Source organism: Ursus maritimus, unplaced genomic scaffold, assembly GCF_017311325.1.
Source record: "Ursus maritimus isolate PB19 unplaced genomic scaffold, ASM1731132v1 scaffold_27, whole genome shotgun sequence".
Taxonomy (NCBI): domain Eukaryota; kingdom Metazoa; phylum Chordata; class Mammalia; order Carnivora; family Ursidae; genus Ursus; species Ursus maritimus.
This window is the reverse complement of record NW_024425230.1, coordinates 24,682,250-24,706,769: the sequence shown is the minus strand read 5'-3', so window position 1 is coordinate 24,706,769 and position 24,520 is coordinate 24,682,250. Positions and strand designations below refer to the sequence as shown.

Here is a 24,520-nt window from a genome sequence, read left to right as displayed (position 1 = left end):
GGTTTGTGTGTCCCAACCAGAGGGAGTTGGGTCACCCCCAACCCGGGCGAATGTTTGGCAGCAAGGGTCTGAGACAGTTTTGGTGCCACGCTGAAGAGGTGCTGCTGACAGGTGGTGAGGACGGAAGCCAGGGACGCCGCTAAACGTCCTGCAAGGGACGGTATGGGACAGCCCCTTGAAGTGTTGATGGTACTAAAGGGGAGTTGTTTTGGGGTGGGGTCTGGATGCTCGGGGGCCTGGCAGGCTGCTAGGTCCTTAATCGGTGTGGGTCGCACTGAGGTCGGGGAGCAGGAGCCTGTCTTAGTGGGTGATGGCACCCAGAGTAGGGGCGAGGGTGGAAAATCGCAGTTCAGATCAGTGGATGTTTCTCACCATCGTCCGTGTTCTGCTGCAGACAGGCTACCTTTGAGGTGGTGAGCATCCCGTCTCTGGGGCATTCAAGTGGAAGCACTGTGCCCGTCTGTCAGAAATGCTTGTGGGCAGTCTGGCCTCGGGCAGGGAGGCAGGGCTCCGGCCAGAGAATCTCTAAGGACCTTTTAGTTCTGAGACTGATGGGCTCGGCTTCAGACCCAGATGGGGCCTCAGAGATCGTGGAGCGGGAGTCCTGCATCTTGATGGAGCGAGGGAGCCGGGGGAGGGGGAGAGACCCCCGTGCTGCTTGGACGCATGGCTAAGACCGTGCCCCAAGTGCTCAGAGTCTGCAAATGGCCTTTCCGCTTCCCCCACGGACTCCGTGGCTCTTGGCCCGAGGGTTGCGAATGTCACTTGATGTATGTTGTGGGCCGTGGGGGCGGACACAGCCTGGCCTGGCTCAGATGCCGCCCCCCAGGCGAAGCTGTCCCCGCGCCCTTTCCAGCAGGCTGTGTTCTCTGTAATACACCTTGTAAGCTGTGACCCGGGCGCTCTCGCCTGCATGGGCTCACGGGACCTGGTCCACACCGATCATACCTTGTCCCCGTCCCACCCCATGGAGCCTCGGCCACACCTCCAGTTGGAAGGGGCTTTGAAGTCACCTGTCCCAGGCCCCTGGCCCCGCACCTGTGCCACGCCCCCCCCCAAGCCTGCGGGGTTCCTCACGGGGCCCAGAGTGCCGCCAATGCCGCGTCACTGTGTCACATTTGCTGAATGAAGGTATGGGCACAGGAGCACCTGGACGCTGGTGAGAGGTCCCGTGGTCTTGGTCCCTGCAGGTCAAGGACGTGGTGGGCTATAACTCTCTGGGCCACTGCTTCTTCACGGAAGACGGGCCAGAGGAACGGAACACCTTTGACCACTGCCTCGGCCTCCTCGTCAAGTCTGGAACCCTCCTCCCCTCCGACCGCGATAGCAAGATGTGCAAGACCATCACAGAAGACTCCTACCCGGGGTACATCCCCAAGCCCAGGCAGGACTGCAAGTAAGCGCCCCCATCCCCGTGCCGTGCGCCGCCGCGGGCCTGCGAGCAGGTGCTCACTCAGCCGCTCAGCCGGCCTCTGACCTCCGCACCCTGGGGCTCCGAGCAACTTGTGCCTCCCAGCCCTTAGCCACCCACTGCCCTCAGCCTCTCAGCTGGGGGCCACGGGAGCCACGGAGGGCATGCTTTCTACTCCCTCCTTCTCCGCTTGCCCCTGGATGGCCATCGTTCCTGCCCACAGAGAACCACTGTTCTTATCCTCGGGCTTCTCCCGATGTCACACGGCGCTCCTCTGAGAGGACGTGGGTGTCACAGTGGGTACCCGTGGGCACGAGTCGTACTCTCCCATTTGGAGACAGAGACAGAGACAGGACTGCTGTGTGATCAGCGTTCCCATGCGGGGCCTCTCCCTGAGTAATGGCCCCTTTCCCGGGCGCTGGCGACTTCTCTTTATTCTAGAGCCAGGCTCAGACTTCACCCGCCAACTAACTGCCTCGGCCTCACGGAGCCTTACGCCCCTTTTAAGCTCCGAGCACTTCAGGTGCTTAAAAGCACCACCCTCGCACGAGCAAACTGGGTTTCCTAACAAGCTAAGGATTCCTCAAGCCTCTGGTAAGAGGCAGGGGAGCCAGCGGCCCGGTGGGTGACACATGCCATCTCTGCCCCCTCCCCCCGCAGTGCAGTGTCCACCTTCTGGATGGCCAACCCCAACAACAACCTCGTTAACTGTGCGGCCGCGGGGTCCGAGGTGAGCAGAACGATCCCTTCTTCAGCAGGAAGTAAAGGTGGGAGCCGGGGTGGGCCTGGGACACATGGGGTCCAAGCCCCAGGTCGGGCTCAGCTGAGTGAAGGTGTCACGTGGATTTGGCTTTAAGTAATGGCCCTGTCCCTTCCTCGTATGAGTGATCAAAGCACTTCACTGAAATGACTGATCATCAGATAGAAACGGGTGAGGCTTGGAGCCGGGCCCGGCACACCGGCGCTCTCAGCTAAAATCGTTTAATTCTTGCATCAACCCTACGAGGCAGGTACCCAGACCTTCCATCTGCTGGGCGGGGAAGCCGAGGCAGGGAGGGCGAACGTGCCCAGGGGCACGCATGGGATTCAAACACGGCATTCTGTCTACACAGCCTTGCTCTTACCCCTGCTCCCTGCCGTTTAACGTCGGGGGGCCCAGAGCAGGTCAGGTGCTGTCTTGGGGCCACAGCTTCCATAGCTGGAAAAGGGAGAAGTCACGATGGACTCAAAGCCAGCCCTTTGGAGCCCGTGGCCAGTAGAGTAGGACCCGACGAAGGGCTGTCACGGTCAGGTGGCCCCCACACAACACGTTTGCCCGGGCTTTTTCCTGTCCCCGGAGGCGTGTCTGGGGATGGGCGGCGGGGGCCCGTTCGGGGATAGAACTGGGCCAGCCCGAGTCGGGCCAGTCCGTGGCCGCAGCGAGGAGGCTGCGGGGCTGATCTCTGTGCCTCTCCCCTTGTGCCCCCCCCCACAGGAAACCGGGTTCTGGTTCATCTTCCACCACGTGCCGACGGGCCCCTCAGCGGGAATGTACTCCCCAGGCTATTCAGAGCACATTCCACTGGGGAAATTCCATAATAACCGAGCACATTCCAACTACCGGGTAAGTCTTTCCAGACTCTGGCTCCCCGGCCAGCCTGCGGGTCCTCCTCCCCCGGCCTGCAGATCGTGAGGGCCGGGATGGCCTCCGGGCTACAGCCGGCAGCACCCGCGTTCCTAGCGCCCATCTGCGGGAAAACACAGCAGCCTTCCTCCGGGGCTCCTGGCCGTTCTTAGCCAGAGTGTTCCTGCCTCGGGACTGGCTTAGCGTCTGGTCAGAGCCAGAAGGAGAGCAAGGTGCACCTTTGCTCCGGCTGATGGCAGGGCGGCCCCTCCCGGTGGCCCCTGAGCTGGGCGCGGGAGTTGGACTTGACAGTCCCCTGGGTACGGGTGGCGCAGTGTTGCCATGAAGGCTGAGCCTGGCCTGTAAGCTCGAGAAAATCCGGAGGTGGTTCCGAAGGAGGGTGGAGGCAGCGTGAGCATCCTCCCCCCACATCCCGGGCAGCGGGTGGCCCCATCCAAGCAGAGCCAAGGGGGCAGGGGGAAAACAGAAGCTGCCACGTGAGGTGCTGGGGGAGGGGGAGCTGGGACTCCAGGTGTGTTGGGCACGCCCGGCCAGGACAGCAGCAAGGCCAGAGCCATGGGACGCAGAGCTGTACAGCCAGGCTGAGATGCAGAGTGCCGCCCTGGGGGCAGAGGTGGCCCTGGGGGCGCTGGCTCAGTGCATGGAGCCCAGAGTGTCCGGGCTGGTCTTCCAGTCCAGGCCCTAATGGGACAGATGAGGAAACTGAGGCCCCTGGAGGGGAACAGATACATCAGGATTAGGGGGAAAAAGCTCACCGGGGGAAGACCGTGAAGAAGAGAAATCCTCTCTGACCTGGCCCATGCTTACACCTGCGGGGGGGGGGCGGGCAGCGCAGGGCAGCAAAGGGAGGACGCCAGGCAGCACCGTGTCCCGGAGGCCGAGCACCATGTCCTCGGGGCAGAGGGTAGAGGTGAAGAGGAGTGGTGTCCCCTTGACAGAGAGGGGTTTCTGAGGCTGTCGTGGGCCATACTGGAGCGGCACAGAGGCTCAGGGCGGGGTGGGGCGCACCCGAGCAGTGGACAGGCTGTGTTAGCTGCTTGTTGGGACCCCTTCCTCAGGGAGCCTTCCCCTGAGCTGGGCGCTGGGCCAGGTAGTGCCTGGATTGGAGACATCGGAAGAAGACGGCTGTGTGCAGCACAGGACATGGGCAGGGACTCACGGGCACAGGTGGAGGGACCGGCAGGGCGAGGAGGGAGCGAGCCGGAACTGTGAGCTGCATTGATTGGACGGAGTCCTGGGCTTGGTGCCCCTGCCCTGGACCCCATGAGCCCCGCCCCTGCGCCCGGTGGGCGGCGGTCCTGGTCTGGGGCGATCGTTGGGGGCCAGCACTGAGCCTCCCACTGTCCTCTGAATCAGTGTTCTTAGCCCATCTTAGCAGGGGCCACAGCTGGGGCTTGGGGGGGTGAAGGTCATGGCTCGTGAGCAGTCAGCTGGGGCTCTAGCCCCTCACCTTCCTATTCACGTCATCCCAGCTTAAGAATGCACCAGCCAGATGGCCTCCAGTTACTGGAGAAGGGAGCCTGGGCTTGGGCCTTCCCAGGAGGCCGAGAGTCCCCCTCGCTGGGTGGCCCTGACTCCTGTGCACCCAGGGCTGACCACATAAACACCTTCAGAGCCAAACAGGAACGTGAGTCAGGCATGGGCCCAGGCAGGATGCAGGAGGAGCCCAGACCCCTGCCCGGGGTGGAGATGAGACTTAAGTCACTGCAGACACATTTCCCAGGAGAGCGTGCCTGTCGCCCTTGACATGGGGCCTGGGCTTATGACTGCCCAAAGCAAGGGGAGTTCTGGGCACAGACTTAGCTGCGTGGCCCCGGACAAGACACGTAACCCTCCAGACCTCAGCTTCCTCATGCACACCTCCAAGAGGACTCCTGATTCCAGATTCACTCTGAGCAATGCAGAGCAATACAGGCTGCTCACCTCCCTCACTGCAGACCCCTTACCCCTGTTAATGCATCCTGACTGCACGGCTGGTTTTACTGGAGCGTATAAGAGTATGTAGTGAGGCTGGGCGTGAGGAGGTGCCTGCAGCTGGGGAGTGGAACTGACCGTGTCCCTGACTGTCCCCTCCCCGCAGGCTGGCATGATCATAGACAACGGGGTCAAGACTACTGAGGCTTCCGCCAAGGACAAGAGGCCCTTCCTCTCTATCATCTCTGCCAGGTAGTCACGCCTTGGGAACGCACGCATTCCTGCTCACCTCCCGACCCACCTCCATTCTCTTTGTTCATTCATTCATTCATTCATTCATTCAAGTATCTAGAGAGCACCTTCCACGTCCTGGACACGGAGCTGGCTGCTGGGGTAACATGGCGAAAATCTAAGCAGGGCCAAGTCTGAAAATTAGGGTTAGACTGCCACAGCTGCAGGGAAATAGAAATCTCTAGAGGTTCCTGGATCCCTCAGCAAAAGCCAGTGCCTGGTACGTGGGCAGCGTGGCCAGGCCACCGCAGGTTGCGCCGAGATCTAAAGGGGAAGAGAACAGTTGGGGAGAACCACACCATCGGGTTCGTGGGAAGGGACAGAGCTCAGCCAGAGGCCAGGGGCCACTTTTCAAAGGTGCTGTCAAAACCTGGAGGTTATTTGAAAGAGGCTGAGGTGCTCGGGCCGCATCAGCGATGAGCAGCACTGGGGCTGTGATAACGCGGATGGAGGGTGCCTGCTGGTCTGGACACCACTGAGCAGCCCCGCTCCGTGCTGGAGCCCAGAGCAGGCGTGAGGCCGAGGGTCCCCCAAGTCGGTAGGGAGCTGGGCATCTCACACCCTCCTTCCCAGCCCCAGCGGCTGCACTGCACGCCAGGATTGGGCCTGGCTGGCTGGACTTCCCTCTGTGCCGTGACCTGCCTCGGCCTGGGGGGGGGCAGGCAGGGGGCGGTAGGGGTTCCTTGGCCCTTGGGGGGTGGGTCCTAGAGGAGAGACCCTTGCTTTTGTGACAAGCTCAGCCCAGGCAATGTGAGCCGACCACTGCTTCCTCGGCGTCTTCCTGGCATCGTGCGGGGGGAGAAGCTCCAGGCCAGAAGGGGTCTGCTCAGGAGCCCCCCAACACGGCCCCCTGTGCCCTCCCCACGGTGTGTTCCAGGTACAGCCCTCACCAGGACGCCGACCCGCTGAAGCCCCGGGAGCCCGCCATCATCAGACATTTCACCGCCTACAAGAACCAGGACCACGGGGCCTGGCTGCGCGGCGGGGACGTGTGGCTGGACAGCTGTCGGTGAGGAGAGAGCCATGGGGTCTCGGCACGGGGAGGGGTGATGCCTCCCCACGCGGGGGACGGGAGAGCAGGGCAGGGAGGAAACAGACACGTGGGCTTTGGCCTTCTGGTCCCCCGCCAGGCAGGGGCAGAGGATGGCAGCTGGGAGCGACCCCCACGCCCCCCCCCCCCCAGACAGCATGCGCAGGTGCTCCAGGTTACCAGAGGGTCCCTGGGTGAGGCGCTCTCGGCCACAGAGCCAGTCAGCGCAAGGAGGGGAGGAGGAGGCCAGCATGTCCTGCGTGTGCTGAATCCTTGGTTGCCTTGTTACTGTGCTTCTCGAAAATACAAATTATCACCTCCATTTTGGAGATGATAAACTGAGGCCGAGGTTAGTGACCTTCCCAGAAGGTCACATAATGAGTAAGTGGTTGGACGGGGGCTTGAAATTGCAACTCACTGGACTCCAAAGTGTGGCCACGTGGGTCCTGCCCTTCCCAGCACCTGCCTGACCTCTGGGAAACTTGGAGTCTGTTTGTCCTCCTCGCTGTGGCTGAAACGGGAGTGGGGATGGCGGGGGGACGTGGACCCGCACCCACATAGCCCACCTTTACCCGGCGTGGGCCCCGAGAGTGGCAAGGTCCTCCCAGATCTAACGTCACACTTAGCCCTAGAGTCACGGTCGGGCCGGGCCGCCGAGGGAGGCTCACAGAGCCTGGCGTGCGTGCTGCCGGGACGGCGTGGCCCCAACCGCTGAGCGCCACTGTGCAAGCAGACACTGAGCGGGAGAGCCCATGGCTCCCTCAGCAAACCCCGTGCTGGGGAAAGCCTCCTTCCCCATGCAGCAGCCACAGAGTGATGTCAGGGACAGGGAAGGGGCCTTCCCTCTGCGGCTTCCCTGAGCGTGGGGTGAGCAGGCTCTGACCGTCCACTCTTGTCCCCAGGTTTGCTGACAATGGCATCGGCCTGACCCTGGCCAGGTAAGGGCAGCCGTCATTGTGCTGGGCCCTCTGTGGGAAGCCGGCTCTGGACATCTCATCCGAGACATCTTCTCCCTACAGCGGTGGGACCTTCCCGTACGACGAGGGCTCCAAACAGGAGATAAAGAACAGCCTGTTTGTTGGCGAAAGTGGCAACGTGGGGACGGAGACGATGGACAACAGGATCTGGGGCCCCGGCGGCCTGGACCACAGTGGGAGGACCCTCCCCATAGGCCAGTAGGTTTGCAACCACGGCAGCTTCCTCGCGTGGCTTACGCTATGCGGTAGCGGTGGAAGGAGTGCTGCTTGTGTGTGATTTCTTCCTGCCGGCTGTGAATGCCTCTGTCCATTACCAGTTAGAGAAATCGATGACACTCTAGACATTAGCCGGCAGTGGGGTGAAATCGAGAATGGGTGAGAGGGAAAAAAAACAAAACCAACCAACAGTGTTGGAGATCAGTGCACAGGGCCACGTGACGACCGGAATGCACAGTGTGGTTCCGGGGCCGTGTCAGTGGCAGACCAGTGTCCAGGCTCAGCGACCACGGGCTCCTTCCTCCTCTGACAGTGCATTGCCCCCCCCTTCTGAGGACGGGGGACAGATAGACTCAGGCCAACGGGGAATAACCAGGGCGGGGACAGAACCCGACGCCATGTCGCACGCAGACGGGGAGCTTCCGTCAGGAGACGAGATCAGACTCGGGGGAAAGCACGGCAGGTGTTTTCACACGTCCTTGGGGCTGCCAGGTGCGTTCAAGATGAAACTCATGCCCCATGGGCCCCGGGGCTCGAATGCGTTTGGTGCAGGAAGAATTTTCTGCTGGTCAGGCTTGTGCATCCGCAGAACCTCAGGGCTGTGAGGAGGGTCGTGGGCTCTCTTGCAGGTGGAGTTCACGCGGTGGGGGGGCAGCCAGGTGGCTGGAGGAGGGGGTGACCTGGAGAGTTGACCACTCATGGAGCAAAGGGACCAAAGGGACGTGGTCAGTTCCTCAGAGAGCCTCGGGGGGTGGGGGTCGGTGCGAGGACGACTCTCCTGCGTCTGACGGTGATTCTGCTTAAACATGAATCCGAACGAGACAGCAAGGCTCTGAGCCGGCCTGCAGCGCGGGGGGGCCCCACTCTCTGAGTGCTAAGGGCCCCTCCTGCTCCCTGAGCGTCTTCCCTTTCTCCGGGGAGATAGAATCCCTGCCTCTATGGGCCGGACACGGCCAGAAGCTCCCACCGCAGTGATCGTGACCTTTGCAAGGACGGTGCTGGCAGAGTCCCGGCGTCCGCTGGCACAGGCCGTCAGGAAGCCCTTGTTTCTGTCTCGTCGAAGTGCTGCTCCGTCCCTACGAGCAATGCGGCATGTGCATATTTGGGGTTGCTTTGCTGAGGGTGACCAGCTTCCCAGGGCCGGAATGTTCTGCTGACGTCCAGGGGCGGGTTTGTTTACGGAAGCCTGATAGTCCTGCCAAACCCAGCAGGTTCCTCGCGTGGCGTTTGTGAGTGGGGACTGTGCCCCCTCGTCACGGTGATCCGTCCTGAACGGGCCTGGCTGGGCTCGGAAGGAAAGAAGTACACAGTCTATGGACACAGCTAGTCAGGATGGGCGGTGCCCCGAGTGCTTGAAACGGAACAACACGCAGAGGCACCCCAGAGAACCAGGGGTCGAGGCGCTGGCGCTGCAGATGCAGAAATGCAGAAGTCCGTGGTCCACTGAAGGCGCAGGCCCAGGCTGGGCTGACTGGGGCTTTCCTCGGGAACCGTATCCGGGCAGGGGAGCCCAAGGTGGACAGAGACGGCAGAGGGCGGCCTGTGCCCAGGGACAGACCCTCTTCTGTGTTTGTTTCCCTGCTGCTGCCCGGCCCCCTTTATGCCAGCTGTGGAAAGAGCGGGCCGGGCCCAGAGCAGAGACACCGGTAAAAGCATTCCAACTGGGCTCGAAGAATGAATGGGCCTAGATCTGGGGCCACTGGCAAGCCCAGCAGCGCCTCCAGACCCTGCTCTGGAGTCAGAGACAGGGGCATCTCTGAGCCCCGCCCTCCACTGGGCCAAGCGGCCCGTTCTCCGGTCCCTTCTCTCTCTGCCTCCGAGCGTGCAGCCTCCTCCCCACCCTTTCCCTGAGGCCTGGAGATGAGGGCCTTCCCGGGGTCCTCTGTCAGCCCACACTCCTGCCCTCCCAGGGCGCGCCTGCCTCTCCACGAGGGATGCTGGGAAGTTACGCAGTTATCTTGCCACATCATCATCACCTTCCATTCTGCCCTAGACCCCAGAGACTTGCAATCAGAAGGCTCACTCAGACGAAACTCATCTGGGTTTTAATCTGATTAAATGGTTACAGCAAGTGAGAGAAGGCGATAATGACTACTGGCTCTCGTCTCCCAAGGGACATAATACTAGCATTCTGTAGCGGTATTTACGGTATTCACCCAATGTCTTCGCAGGATGGAAAAATTGGGGGAAATATTTGAATAGAGGTAATTCCCCAAACCCCAAGCCAGCAACTAAACAGATATGCTTCCTTCCTTCCTTCCTCCCTCCCACCCTCCCTCCCTCCCTCCTTCCTTCCATCCAACCATCCTTCCATCCATCCATCCAACCACCCTTCTATCCAATAAGTCATCTAGCAATCATTTATTGACATTTGCTGTGTCTGTAAGTGCTTTCTCAGTGAACTAATGAATCGATAATGTGAGGAGTTGCTGGAGTGGGGAGCAGGAACGCTGTACCCACAAAGGCTCTGTTTCCAGCCTCCCGGAGGGTGCAGACAACTCTGTGGCCCAACATGGCAGTCAGCCTGACACCTGTCTTCCCTAACTCCATAGGAATTTTCCAATCCGAGGAATTCAGTTCTATGACGGCCCCATCAACGTCCAGAACTGCACTTTCCGCAAGTTCGCGGCCCTGGAGGGCCGGCACACCAGCGCCCTGGCCTTCCGGCTGAACAACGCCTGGCAGAGCTGCCCCCACAACAACGTGACCAACATTGCCTTTGAGGACGTCCCGGTGAGTGCGGTGCTGGGGCAGGCTCCCGGCAAACTCAGACTCTGGGCGGTGATTCACAAGTCCCCCGGGGCTGGAGTTTGAGCCGCTGCCACCACCACAGGGAGTGAACAACTTCCACCAAGCAGCCTGGGCCACGTCCCAGCCTGTCGGCATCCAGACTGGAAAAGTACAAGCGTAGGTTGCCCCACAGGTCAAGCCTGGCTGCATAAATGCCCGCTTGCCCTCACCCTCCCCAACCCCCCCGGAGCCTCTGCAGGGGCTCCTTCCAGACTCAAGAGCCTGAGGCTGTTCCTCCAAGGGCCTTGGTTTTGACCTACTGAGTCTCGTGACAGGGTCACCTGAGTGGGTACGACAAATCCGCAGTCCCAGGGTTCCCAGGGCACTCTCTGCTAAGGTCGCTCCACTCCTCTCTCCCCGAGAGCGCACAGTGACTGGGGTCCCCCTGGACACACACAGGTGCCCGCGACAAGCTGGGGGTGAGAACGGCAGCACGGAGGGCTGCCCTTTGAGGCTGGGTGAGGCCAGACGGCCTGGGGCATTTTCTCTGGGTTACAGACCTCCCAGAACTTTCCTCCTTCTCCTCCTGGTCCTCCTCAGGCCTGCCCTTTGCCTGTCTGCCCAGCACCTGCGGACTGAGGGGAAGGAGTGAGACTTGTCACTTCATCTCCTTACGCAGGCCACTGAGGCCTGGGAGAGGTCAGTCACAGAAACCCCCGCGGCTGGTGCTGGAGACTGTTTCTAAAACTCAGTGGCCTGCGAGAGGTCAGTCACAGAAACCCCCGCGGCTGGTGCTGGAGACTGTTCCTAAAACAGCACGTACACACGCCCTCTCCTACACACACGCACGCACACGCGCTCCGGCGTCCCCTCCCCTCCACACATCGGAGCGCTCTCCAGGGTCTCCCGCCAGCCCTCCTGTGAGCAGAGGCCAAACAGACATGGTGGGTCTCGAGCTGAGGCCGGTGAGCATCTGGCTGTTTGTCTGGCTCCCTCTGTGAGGTCAGCCGTGAGGCCTCCTGCTGCGCCCGAGAGCGTCTTGGGGTTGGCCAGGGTGTCATGTCAGTGGAAATCGAAACTTCTCCCTGGCCTCATGACGGCTGAGGTTTCCCTTCACCTCTGGCCCGGCCTTACTTTCTTGGGCTCTGTTTAGATTACTTCCAGAGTGTTCTTCGGAGAGCCTGGGCCCTGGTTCAACCAGCTGGACATGGACGGGGATAAGACGTCGCTGTTCCATGACGTCGACGGCTCTGTGTCCGAGTACCCGGGGTCCTACCTCACCAAGGACGACAACTGGCTGGTCCGGCACCCGGACTGCATCAACGTCCCCGACTGGAGAGGGGCCATCTGCAGCGGCCGCTATGCACAGGTGGGGAGGCCAGGGTGGGGCCACCCGTCCCCCCGGCCCGTGGCAGGCAGGAGCGCGTGCCTGCCGCAGGCCTGGCTCTGTGCCGAGCAGGAGATTTGGGTGTCTTTCCTCTCCAGTTTTGCTTTTTCTCTTTCCTCCTCACCGAGTAGAATTTTCAAAAAGTCAAAGTGAAAACGCTTCATAGGCAGAAAGCAGAACGCCCAGGAAGGGGGCACTCTTGAGGTCAAGGGCTTGGATTAAGTCAGGCTCCAGCGCTTCGAGTCGGTGTGACGACGTGGGCAGCTGTGAAACCAGCTCCTCAGGTGACGGAGCCTCGGTGTCCTCATCTGTGAAATGGGGGTGATAGCTGAGCCTCAAGGAGGCTGTGGGTTCACACGCGGATGTACAGCGCTCCGCCGGCCCGACCGCGGGAAGTATAATGCAAACCACGCATGTGGTCTTAAATCTTCTAGAAGCCACGTCAAACAGGAAAAAAAAACAGGGGAAATTGATTTTAATAATATTTTAAAAAATATTTTATTTACTTATTTGAGGGGGAGTGAGAGTAAGCATAGAGGGAGGCAGAGGGAGAAGCAGGCTCCCCGCTGAGCAGGGAGCCCAACTCGGGGCTCGATCCCAGGACCCTGAGATCATGACCTGAGGCAAAGGCAGTCAATTAACCAACTGAGCCACCAGGCGCCCCAATTTTAATAATACTTCATCATGTATTTTCACAGCATAGTCAGAATACTGCTGTCTCCACATGTAATCAATATATACAAATCGTTAGCAAGGCCCTTTACATCTGTGTATGCGTCTTCCCGTTCTAAGTCTTCAAACTCCATGGCCATTTTGTACTTAGAGCCCAGCCCACCTGGGTGTAAATTCCCAACAAAGTGAAGGCGGGTCCTACGGAAGGGACAGCGTCGTGTTTAGTGGGAAACCATTTTACACTGCCTTTGGTTTGAAGTTTAAATTAATGACGATAAAATGTAAAGTTGAGGTCCTCGGCCATGCTGGTCACGTTTCCAGGGCTCAGTGGCCGCGTGTGGTCACTGGCTATTGTACAGAACGGCACGGGGAGCATGGGAGAACCGAAAATCATCGTTGGCTAGTACAGTGTTACTGTTAGCGACTATGTGGCTGAGTGGTGAATAAATGAGGGGACATGCCCAAGAGAAGGAAGGTGCTAGAGTCGGCGGGGGGTGGCCCCGGAGGGGGAGGACACGTGTGCGAAGGAAGGAGGTTGTCCTCAGGACCACCACGTGGGCAGGCACTGTGCGCACTGGGAATGGGGGGTTGGTGATTAAGGCGCTTGCGGGAGGTCTGGGGTCCGGCAGAGACGGGACAGGGAGCTGGTGCCAGGGAGGCGAAGGGGCCCCGGGATCAGGTGGGCACACGGAAGGGAGGGTGCTGGAGAGACAGGTGCCGGTGGAGCAGGAGGGCAGGTGGGAAGACAGGGCCGGGTGGGCTCAGGGCAGCAGGTCAAGGCGTTTGCGGGATAGAAGGTGAGGCTGGACAGTGGGCTGAGGAGGGCGGTCCCTGCAGAGCACCTAAGGGTGGGAAGAGGGCCCGGGAGGGTGGGGGATGCCAACCAGAGGCGTGGGGGAGGACTGCGAGCCGGGAAGGCCGAGTGCAGACCGGAGCCCGGGCAGGGGAAGGGCGCCCACCTCCCGGGCTGCGGGGTCTTCGCAGCCCTGCTGGAGAGCCCCGGGGGGAGGTGGGCCTGTGGAAGGATCCGGAGAGGCTCCTGCCACCTGCTCAGCACGAGGAGTGCGATGCTGGGGGAAGCCGTGGGCGACCTGACCATGTCGGGAAGGCACGCTGGGAGGCAAGGTCAGAGTTTGCGGATAGACGGGATCGGGTCCTGAGGATTAGAGGGAGACAGAGCCCTGGACCCTGGTGCCCCCGCCGCAGGCGCTCCTCATGGCCCCCGCCTGGAGCACGAGGCCCTCGTGCAGAGCCTGCCACCCCTCCCTTCCCACACGTTGCTTGTCTTCTTGCAGAAACTCTGATTGTTAGCACTTGCCCGCTTATCGGAACAGCCCCTGCTTCATCGGGACTCACGATCCCCTCCCTTTGCAGCTTCGTCTTCCCTTGAACTTGAGGTTGTCTTGAGTGCTCGAGCTACTGGCAGTGCTGAAGTTTCCCTTTCCGTTTCATGAAGGGATAACCCCTCCCCTCCATGTGCACAGTGGCTCAGGGCTGCGCTGGCCACGGCCACGGGGATGCCACCTTAATACTGGATGCCGTGTCTGATGCCGAGGCTGGCCCATAGCAACAGGGCTTTTGGGTCCCTGGGATTTTCAGTGCGTTCTGTGAAATGAGATGCCACTGATGGGTGCAGGGCATAGTGACACAGGGACGGGCCACACGGGCCAGACCCCGGGGAAGGGAGGGAGAAGCAGCACACGCCGGGCTGTCTCTCCGATGCAGGCAGGATGGCAGCTGCGGAAAGGGAGCGGCATTCACGGTGGGATTGTACAAGTTCTCTGTCCCCCACCCCTCCCTCCCTCCTTCGTCATCCCCTCCTTTCCCGGTGACTTTGGGTTTGCCGTGTGACTATGAAGCCAGCCCCTCCCCCGTGACCACTGGGATATCCTGGACAGGAAGCCTTAGCCGGATCGCACACCCGCCAGCAGAAAGATATGCCCCCTTACTTGGCCGTTTGTTCACGTGTCCTTAAAAGGGCTCCAGGAGAAAGTTCCTTTGAAAGTGGAGCCTGTAGTGAGATGTTAACCAGATGCTCTTGGAATCATCCCTTGTAACCGTCCGGATGTGTGCTTCCCTTTTGGGTTGGAAAAGATGTACATTCAGGCCTACAAGACCAGTAACCTCCGGATGAAGATCATCAAGAACGAGTTCCCCGGCCGTCCTCTCTTCTTGGAGGGGGCCCTGACCCGCAGCGCCCACTACCAGCAGTACCAGCCCGTCGTCACGCTGCGGAAAGGCTACACCGTCCACTGGGACCAGACGGCCCCCGCCGAGCTCACCATCTGGCTCATCAACTTCAACAAGTGAGTGGGTGCCCGGCCGGAAGCAGCGTGAGCTCAAGGCCGCGGCGAGGACGTCTCCCCGCGAAGTCCCAGGACCCCAGGCCAGCCCACGTCAGCGGAAGGACGCCTCTAGAGGGGCTGAGAGCAGCCGGTAGTGAGGGTCAGAGACCCGGGCTGAGCCCCCGCTCTGGGCATGGCTGAGCTCGGGCACAGGTCAGGCTCCAGCGGCGGCTATGCTCTGCCCCATCGAGGAGCTGGGGCTGGTGTCACCTCCCAGTGCCACCAAGGGAGGCTCGCATGCTTTCTGTGAACACGGTCACCGTCTCCCTGGGAGACATTTGTCACATGTGGAAAACGACACCCACAGACATGAATGGGCCCCGAGATTGGGCTGGGCCAGGAGGGCTGAGCCACGTCCTCCAGATCGTGGGCTCGTCCGCAACAACGCAGACAAGAGAGCGTGTTTCTGCTCTCAGTGGAGCGCTCCACTGCAGGCCCGGGAGGCCACGAGCTGCCGTCCCCACCCCCACACACTCCGCACAGACCCTGTGACACAGCAGCAGGTGTTCCTTCAGGACGCCCCGCTGCAGAAACGGAGTGCCGTCTGGGGGAGGGTGGCTCGGTTTCTCTCCGGGGACTGCCCCGGATGTCCCTGCTCGTGACCTGACCCTCCTGACTTTAGGGGCGACTGGATCCGAGTGGGGCTCTGCTACCCCCGAGGCACCACCTTCTCCATCCTCTCGGACGTGCACAATCGTCTGCTGAAGCAGACGTCCAAGACGGGCACCTTCTTGCGGACCCTACAGATGGACAAGTTGGAGCAGAGCCTTCCGGGCAGGAGCCATTACTACTGGGACGAGGACTCAGGGTGAGGAGCCCCGCTCGGCCCCATGTCGCCCCCCGGCCCTTCCGGTAGGCGTGAGAGCCTCCACCGGCTCCCCGGCCGGCGGCACAAAATGCTTTGCTAGGGGCTCCCGTTCAAAGGCCGACGGCGCCGTCCACCAATGACACTTCCCAGCTGCCGAGTCTGCGGTAAGACAAACGTTCCACGACACACACGGGGACTGCAGGAAACGCGCCTGTTCCAGGAGCGCAGGGAAAGCAGGGAATCCTAGAACGGAGACAACGTGGTGCATTACCTCCAATCCTCACAGGCCAGCTGGAGCCCGTGATGTTACCCCTCGTCCAGAGGGAGGGGAACAAGGAGGGGACAGGGAGGATTCAGCAGGGGCCTCCCGGAGGCCACCGCACAGTCTGCGCACGGCTGGTTTCGAACCCAGGCCTACCTGTTGCCAAAGCCTCAGCCTTGTGCTCAGTAGATACAACAGGGATGGCGTTTGTCTGTGGAGATCAGGGAGCCCTTTGGTCCCCTCCCCTGAAAAGAGAGTAAGTCTGACATCTCAGGAATGCCCACACACGTGCGAAGCCATAAGGCTGTCGATAGCCAGGCCCCTGGGGGAGTCAGGGGAAAGGATCACTTTATGGCCATTTTTCCGTTCCTTTTTTTCCCCCCAAGATTTATTGAAAGAGAGAGAGAGAGAGAGAGAGAGAGAGAGAGAAAGCATAGACGGGAGGGGCAGAGGGAGAGGGAGAATCTCAAGCAGGCTCCACGCTCAGTGCACAGCCCAGTGTGGGGCTCGATCTCACAATCCGGAGATCGTGACCTGAGCCGAAACCAAGAGTCAGACGCTCAACCGACTGAGCCACCCAGGCGCCCCCATTTTCTCATTCTTATATTGAAATCAATGATAAGGAAATAGCTAACAAGTACTCTCTGGAGATACGGTTTTATCAATTTGATTAGAGAGAAATTAGAATTTGAAAGTCAGAGGCATAAGTAATATGCTGGGATGGGGGCCACGGCACCTGTTTTCTCACATAAATTCTAAGCCACTGTGGGGCAGACAAGCCGCAGGTGAGGGGGGTGGAGCCTGGTGATGAAGCAGCCGCTGGGGCACAGAGCTCCTGATAACGTCCCTGGGCAGCAGTGAGCGACCGCGACGCCCTGCAGACAGCCCCGCCCCCAGGACACAGGGCACAGAGGTGCAGACCGGGGGGCAGACGGGGCGCCCACCTTCCGGCCCTGCAGCCAGGGCGTGCTGACGATGAGGCCCGGCTTTATTTAGGTCAGTTCCGCGCTCGGGGACTGTGAGCTGGGTTACAGGAGGCTTGTTTCCCATGTAGAAGCCCAACCCATTGGGCTTCCCCAATTCTCGAGGCCCCTCTGCGCGGCCAGCGTGTGTCCCTGGCGCCACCAGCCTTGTGTGGTGGCGGGGGCATCAGGCTCATGGGATGGTGTGGGCAAGGCCGACGGTCAGCGCCCAGGGACAGCCCGCGTCGGCGGGTCTAACGTTGCACGTGTGGGCATCAGCCCGAAAGCTCTCCCCGGAACGGAACCAACAGTGAAAAGCCCCAAGTTCGTGCCTTGGCGTGCTCGCCATCTGAGCCCCTGCACCCCCCGGGCCGTGTCTGGTCCTTTCCTATAAGCAAGAATCGATTCTGGGCCGGAGGAAGCCCGCTGCACTTTCCTGACTCAGCACAGTGAGGGGACAGACCACCCAGGTCTGCCACTGTCCTGCTGTGCGGTCCTGGGCAAGTCACTGGGTTTCTCTGAGCCATGGTTTCCCCGTCTGAGGAATCGGGATGCCGGCAGTGCCTACTGGTCAGGATCGTCTGAGGGGTAAATGAGATGCTGTGTGACTTCGCGGCTGCGCGTCGCACGGCGTAGAGCGGGGGCTCAGAGAAGGGTCCGCGTTGGTGCTATGAGCTTTATCCCGCAGCATTTGCCCCTGCGACCGCACACGACCTGAGACAGACACGGCCTGCTGGCCATGCTGTGAGGCGCGCGGGTCTAATGGGGGCGGCTTGGGAAGGTCCTTGGAGAGGGAGGAGGAGGAGGAAGAGGGGGAGGAGGAGGGCTCGAGCGCCGCAGCCAAGGGCCGCGCTCCCACCTGCAGGCTGCTGTTCCTGAGGCTGAAGGCCCACAACGAGAGAGAGAGGTTCGCCTTCTGCTCCGTGAAAGGCTGCGAGAGAATCAAGATCAAGGCTCTGATCCCGAAGAACGCGGGCGTCAGCGACTGCACGGCCACCGCCTACCCCAGGTTCGCCGAGAGGCCTGTGGTGGACGTGCCCATGCCCAGGAAGCTCCTTGGCGCCCAGCTGGTGAGTGGCCGGGGCGGCCGGGAGGCTCCTTCCCGGGCATCCGCCTGGCCCCCCGGCCGATGCTGGGTCTGGGGTCCCGGGACACGCGGGGGACGGCCACCCTCCCAGCCACGCTCTTGGCTCCCCAGACCCAACAGCCACGCCCCGCTCTGCTTGTTTTCCAGAAGACGAAGGACCGCTTCTTGGAGGTGAAGATGGAAAGTTCCAGGCAGCGCTTCTTCCACCTCACGAGCGACTTTGCATACATTGAAGTGAGCGCTCTGGCCCCACAGGGGTTGGGGGGCTGACCGCAGGGTGGGGTCAGTCTCCTAGGGCTGCCGTCACCAGCCTTCCTCCTCCGAGGAACGTATTCCCCCGTCATTCTGGAGGACGAAGTCCAACATCGGGGGGTTGGCAGGGTCTGGTCCTTCTTCGGGCTCCGAGGAGCGGCTGCCCGAGGCCTCTGCTGGCCCCTGGTGGCTGCCGGCCATCCCTGCCGTCCCCGGCTCGAGGACATGCCTCTCCAACGCCTGCCTCTGTCCACATGGCCTTCTCCCTGAGTGTGGGAGTCACGCACCCTCTTCCTTCCTCCCACAAGGACACCTATCGCTGGATTTAGGGCTCGTCCTAAATCCACAAAGACCTCACCTCCAGACCCTTAACGTCATGACCTTATGTCCACAGAGGGTGACTTTCACAGGCTCCCAGTGATGGGGCCATCACTCAGGGCCCTCCAGGGGGCTACAGAGATCTGATGGAAGAGGGTTTTATGCTTGGAACAACTTTGCAAGCTGGCTGCCCTCGGGGTCCACGGGGGAGCCACGGAGCAGGAGAACCTCGGGGCTTTGCTGCCTTCGGGACCCCACGTCACAGGCGTGTTGCTTTGGGCCTGCAGGTGGACGGGACAAAGTACCCCAGCGCGGAGGACGGCATCCAGGTGGTGGTGATCGACGGCAGCCAGGGGCACGTGCTCAGCGACACGAGCTTCCGGCACGCCATTCTGCAGGGTATCCCGTGGCAGCTGTTGGAGCACATGGCGGCCATCCCCGACAAGTGAGTGTGTGCAGGGCAGACCCCCAGGCCAGGCCCCCTCCCTGTCGGGTCTGCTCTGCGGGAGCTGGGGGCGTCTCCACAAGGAGCTGCCCGCCCAGTGACTCGTGTTGGAGCCGCGGCTGTGCGGAATGTAGGTCAGGCCGAGGCGGCCGGGCTGCCCGCTTACCAGTGGGAGGCCTGCCCTGGCCCTCTTCCCCGACCACGACACACTTTCCCAGCATGATCTCACCCCTCCCACACTTCCAATGCGATCCAAATGCTGGTGGCTTTTGAGTACCTCCAGCCCAGACCTTGGCTCGGCCCCGGACGTTCCCGTCCGACTGCTCCTTGGGCAACGCCATCCGGATGTCTCCTCTAGGATGGACTCTCGCCGTCTGTCGTCTTGTAACCTCCCAGAGCAGCCCTTCCTCCTGCTCGCTCTGCTTTGGTTCCTCAGCACTGTCCCTGCAGACAGCTGCACCGGACTCTGGCGTCCTGCCCGGTTCCCCCTTCAGTTCTCCTCTGTGCCCCTGTCCCCGTCAGCCAGCCTGCCTGCGCGTCCTCCTGCCGGTCCTCCCTGTAGCTGCCCCACGGGCCCCTCCGGCACCAGCACCCCTGGCTCAGCTCCTACCAGGCCAGCCCGTCCACCTCCCCCCTCAGACCCCCCCTCCCTGCGGACTGCTGGCCTGAATTCTCACCTGTACCTCCCGCCCCGTCTCCCAGACGTCCCTGGGAACTCCCCAGCACTCCCCAATCCAACACCCGTGCATGTCTTCGGTGAGCTCCCTTCCATGCAGCCTCTACGACAGCGCTAGTCTTGGTAGGACCCGGGCCACGGCTACTCCCGGGTCCAGGGCACGCGCTTCTGGACGTGGGGGCCGCGTCTCACTCAGATGCGCGTCTCTGGTAAGCCGGGGGTAGAACCCACTGAAGAGCCAGGAGCTGGCACGGCAGGAAGTCTGAGTAAAGTGCTCAGTGTGGCCCCTGCCACATAGTAGGTGCTCAGGACATACCTACCGGTGAGAACACATGAGCTTCCCTGACGCCGAGTGTGTGATGGGCGCGTCCAGAGAGTGGGGGCTCTGCTCACACTAAGCCTCTGCGTCGTCCCTCACTAGAAGCTTCTTTAGCATTGCACATTCATGCAGAAAGCTCAGATTTACTGATTTGGGGAACACACATTTTTCATCTTGAGATCCGTAGTTTTCATGCCTTTTTTGGCCAGAGGATTCCTTCTTGAAACGACACAGGATGCAGAAGTCTGCAACAAGAAGGGAAAAGGCAGAGCCGCTTCGTTTAGGGGGGGGGCAGAGGCATGGGACCCCCACCGCCTGGGCTCCTCTGGGCCCGGGCAGCAGCCCCATGAGCCTCGGGGGGGAGCCCTCACTGAGAACCTACTGACAGCGAGCCCCGGGGCGGCACCAGATGCCCTGACGGCAAACGGGTACCGGCGGACGCCTCTCTGACCTCCTATGAAGGAGCAAGGAACGGGGCAGGGCAGGGCCTACCCCACTGTCGCCCAGGCCGGCCCTGCCCCTTCTATCCTATCCCCGCCCACCAGGGAAAGAAGCAGGCCGCTGCTCACCCCGAGAACATCAAAGCTGGCTTGCAGGAGTGGGCTCTGCCCTGCCACCCCTGGGAATCTCCCCACGGGCAGGTGCAGGGGCTCACAGGCTGGGACAGCCCCACACCAGGCAGACAGGGACACCTCCAGCGTGCGGGCTTCTGTGTCCGGTTCCCGTGAGCTAACCTTGGGCCCTGTCTGGAGGGCATGACCTTTGATTGGGGTCACCCCAGCCGAAGGGTCTCCAGCCTTTGCTCCGGACTGGAACAGTGGCGAACAGCCTCCGGGAACGCAGCCTGAATCCAGCGCTGAGGCTTTGTTTGCCATGCTCCCTCTCCCTAGCGGACTTACCCCCAACGCCGTGGGCCTCCTCCCCAGTCTCCCCGAGGGCCACACGCAGCCCCAACTCTCTTCCCATGCGTCGTGAGGGCTAAAAGCCCTTTGTATCTGAGGAGTGCTCCTTCTCCCAGGGGGACACAAATGGGGGTGACAGAGGGTTCCAGAATCCTGTAAGTCTCCCCATGTCTGGACTGTGGTCTGTGGTTATGGGATTCCTTTGAGATGTGAACGGGAAGCCCCATTGGGCTTCTATTCCTGGGGGAGGTGCTCATTTCCTCCTGTCTGGCCCGGCAGGCTGAGTCTGCCACCAGGAGCCTATGTTCCCAACACTTTGGCCTGAACACAACCAAGGCAGGGGAGCCTCGCTCCGGAGCTGGGCTTTTGCAAGTGGGGACCACCAGGCTGGGTGCACCCCTAGCTCTGGGCCTCTGCCCCCACCCCTGAGCACGGCTCCCCTTGGACAGGTCCTCTCAGACACTTACTAAACTCTCCCCAATCTCCCCATTTGGAGCCATAGCGCTGTCTTGCCCGAGCAGAGGAAAGTGATGTGAACGCAGAGATTAACCCTCCCGAGCACGTGGTAACCCCAGGCTGGGGCTTTCTCTCCCGCCACGCTTCTCTCTGGTCCTAACCAATAAATGCAATCCGAAGTCCCTGCTCCCCGTGCCCGGCCCTGGCAGAGGTGTGCTCTGCACACCTACTCTGTCCTGTCTGGGACAGACATGCACAGGCAGCGGGCCAGCGGAGCGCAGGCTCGGAGAGGCCACAGGCACCGACCGCGGCCAGATGAGTGGGAGGGGTGCTCAGGATGTCGGTCAGCACATGGAAAGAGCCGGTCAGCTCGGCACGCGGGACAGGCTGCCCTGTCCCAAATCCCCGGTCGGGCCTCTGGGCGCTGCTGACTGCCCTCCACCCCCCACCGCCCAGGAGGAGCCCTCCCGGCAGCCTGGCCTCTAATGTCCTCTTCTCTTGCGCAGCTCCATCGTGCTCATGGTGTCCAAGGGAAGATACACCTCCAGGGGCACCTGGACCAGAGTGCTGGAAGACCTCGGGGCAGATAAGAGCATCAAGCTGAAAGGTGAGCGGTCTAGAGGGGGACTGTGCACTGACTGTACGACTCCCTCCTAACGCGCAGGCAGATACCAGAGGGAACTTGCTGGAGCTCTTCCGTCTGCTCCCCCACCTTTAACAAAGTGTCCGCAGAAAAGTGGCTCGATATGGCTGTCCTCGCAGGTCCTGCTGCTCAGCCTGGCAGGGCAAACCTCCCCCTCCACACTCCGGCGGATGTCCAGCATTCACGGCACGGCGCAGTCCGCAAAGCTGTTGTTTGTCCCGCCCTACCTGGGGGGAAATGAAAGCCCAAGGAATCTAGGTGGCTTGTCCAAGGTCACCCAGCACTTTTGCCACAAAGCCCAGCGCAGACCCCACAGGGAAGAAGCCGGCCGGCCCAGAAATGCCGGCCTGACATGCGTCACAGTCCCCGCAGGCTGTGTTGGGGGGCGTCCCTGGGGAGGCTGGGAGGGAGGCAGAGCGAGTCTGTGGACCCTGTTGTCCACTGGGGTCCGTGTGTGGTGTGCAGCCCTGCCCCTGCGGAGCGCCTTGTAGTTCATGAAGAGCCAGGGCATTCGGGGCCCTTATTTCCGTTTCAGAAGGAATTAGACACTTCAGTAACTTGCCCAGGATTTCAGTTTGGAGCGAATGTGTCTCGTCCAGAGCCAGTCAGGGCGGTTGGCTGCCGTGCCATCCCGACCATGAGAACCCTCTAACGCTGGTCGCCCATCAGGGCGTTAACTCCAGGCAGCTCCTGGAGAAAAATCAGGAACCATGAATGAAGACCCTTCAAAGGAGCCGAAAGAGAACCCCAGGGGAAGAGAGGTCTCTTTTCCAGCTCAGTCCTGGAATCATTTTGGGGCCTCTCTCTTTTTAAGTAAGACCATGTTGCCAAAAGCTGACATGCCTAAGGTGACCTCAGTCGCACGGTGCTTTCCCAGTGCTGAGAAATGGGGGCCGCCCCTCAGTGTGGACATGGAGCCCCACGCCCCTCAGACAGTTAAGCTCTGAATGCAGGAGGGAGACCACTGTGCGGGGCCGAGGCCTCGACGTCTGGTCGGGCTGCTCCATCCACTCTGTGCCCTGGACGACGTCCTTCTAAGGCCACAGCACGTGGGAGCGGGGGAGAGATCTTGTAGATGTGCCATCCCTCGTGGGACAGATGGGGACGCTGGGCTCCAGACAGGGGCAGGGGGCTCAGCTCGAAGGTGGCGGGCACTCTCAGATGTCCTGTGTAAAGCACAGCCACCACCCTGGGCGGCTGGCCCCAAGGCTCAGGTGACACCCCACGTGCCCCCCGCAAATGACACCAGGTACCATCAGCAGCCAGGCACAGAGCTTTCCCGNAGGAGAGGGCTACTTGGTAGGGGCAGGGGGATGGCAATGGGGAGCCCTGCGAGTGGTGGGGCGTAGCCATTCTCTCGGGGCTTCTGTTCATGGGACCCATCCCTGCTTTGCAGAGAAGATGGCATTCGTTGGCTTCAAAGGGAGCTTCCGGCCCACCTGGGTGACTCTGGACACGGACGACTACAAGGCCAAAATCTTCCAAGTGGTGCCGATCCCCGTGGTGCAGAAGAAGAAGCTGTGAGCCGGCCTGTCCCTGGCGCCGCCCCACGGTGCGCGGTGAGGCAGACCCTGGCAGCGGACCTGGGCGGGCACCGGGCGGGGCGGCTGGCTCCCCAGCCCCTGGCACCAGCAGTGTCAGCCCTGATGGGCCGAGGGAAGGCTATCAGAGATGCCTGGTGCTGCCCCCTCCCCGCCCCCACTCAAGTGTCTACCTGCAGCCCCGGGGGCGGAGCTGCCCACGCTGGAGACCTTCTCTTCCCTGCAGCCTCCTGGGTGCTTCTCTCCAGTCTGTGCCTCTGCAGGGGTGGGGGTAGGGGGGTCGTACAAGGAGCCCTGAGCCGTGCTGGCAACAGGGTCTGCTTCGGCAGGAGCCCCGGTCCAGCCATTTGCAGATCCCCGTGCTCTTCACGCACGGCAGGGGGGTGGAGACAGGAAAAAAGAGACCGGTCTTCAGGAAATCTTTGTTCCTGTAGGCAAGCACCAGCCTTCATGGGGTTAGGAGCCGGAGTATAGACAGCGCTCGCCAAGGCGGGACCGGCTCCCCTTGGGGAGGGGGCGAGCCCTGCCTCTGGAGGGGTTCAACCTTTCTGGAGACTTCAGGTCCCGGGAGGGGGATAGGACTAGATGACTTCTAGAGGCCCTTTCCGTTGTGAGATTGCAGAAGTCTGTGGCTTTTCGTACCGCATGCAGAACCCAGCCGAAGACGAGGGGAGTCTTTCTGGCCAGTGCCTGTGACGCGGGGTGCCCTGGGGCAACCAGGGTGGGGGCGGTGAGAAGCCAGGCCTGGAGTCAGGGGCTCGCAGGCCCGGGGGACAGGTGGTCAGGTATACACACCCTCCGATGCCAGGTAGAGAATGTGACGGGGGGAGACGAAGAGCCACGCAGGTTCCTCTGGAGGGAAGGATCCCACAAGCTTGGGTGGGTCAGGAAGCTTCCCCCAGGAGGAGGAATGGGGCCTGCAGGAAGGAAGGGCAGGGCATCTGGGTGGGCAGAGTAGTTTGGAGGGACTGCCCTTCCTGCCCCCATCTGCCTGAAGCTGGTGACTGCAAGGTCACCCTCCGCGTGATGCTTGCTGGCCCACTCATCACGGCCAAGCATGAGAGGGCGGGGGGAGGGCGGGGGCGGCTGGGTGGGTTCATAACGCCTGCCGCGGGGAGCACTTCGGTCCCCAGCCAGGCGCCCTCTGACCTGGACAGGCATGGAGCTAGGTCGAGAGAAGCAAGCTCCTATTTGGGGCCTCATGTGTTCTTGAATGGGCTCACCCCTCAGCCCAGGGTTTCAGGGCTGGAAA

General features: G+C 61.5%; 1 protein-coding gene across 1 annotated transcript in view; it reads left to right on the top strand.

Annotated features, from left to right (window-relative positions):
• The window catches only part of LOC103660291 (cell migration inducing hyaluronidase 1), a 59,216-nt gene extending 35,965 nt beyond the window's left edge, over positions 1 to 23,251 (top strand). Inside the window, exons 13-28 of the mRNA XM_040642886.1 lie at positions 1,191 to 1,396; positions 2,072 to 2,141; positions 2,886 to 3,014; positions 5,116 to 5,201; positions 6,118 to 6,249; positions 7,173 to 7,208; positions 7,290 to 7,445; positions 10,016 to 10,196; positions 11,347 to 11,562; positions 14,347 to 14,558; positions 15,220 to 15,405; positions 17,495 to 17,699; positions 17,864 to 17,950; positions 18,574 to 18,731; positions 21,591 to 21,691; positions 23,124 to 23,251. Coding sequence (XP_040498820.1) covers positions 1,191 to 1,396; positions 2,072 to 2,141; positions 2,886 to 3,014; positions 5,116 to 5,201; positions 6,118 to 6,249; positions 7,173 to 7,208; positions 7,290 to 7,445; positions 10,016 to 10,196; positions 11,347 to 11,562; positions 14,347 to 14,558; positions 15,220 to 15,405; positions 17,495 to 17,699; positions 17,864 to 17,950; positions 18,574 to 18,731; positions 21,591 to 21,691; positions 23,124 to 23,251 — 2,289 coding nt within the window. The remainder of the gene's footprint in view (positions 1 to 1,190; positions 1,397 to 2,071; positions 2,142 to 2,885; positions 3,015 to 5,115; positions 5,202 to 6,117; positions 6,250 to 7,172; positions 7,209 to 7,289; positions 7,446 to 10,015; positions 10,197 to 11,346; positions 11,563 to 14,346; positions 14,559 to 15,219; positions 15,406 to 17,494; positions 17,700 to 17,863; positions 17,951 to 18,573; positions 18,732 to 21,590; positions 21,692 to 23,123) is intronic.
• The last annotated feature ends 1,269 nt before the right edge of the window (positions 23,252 to 24,520 follow it).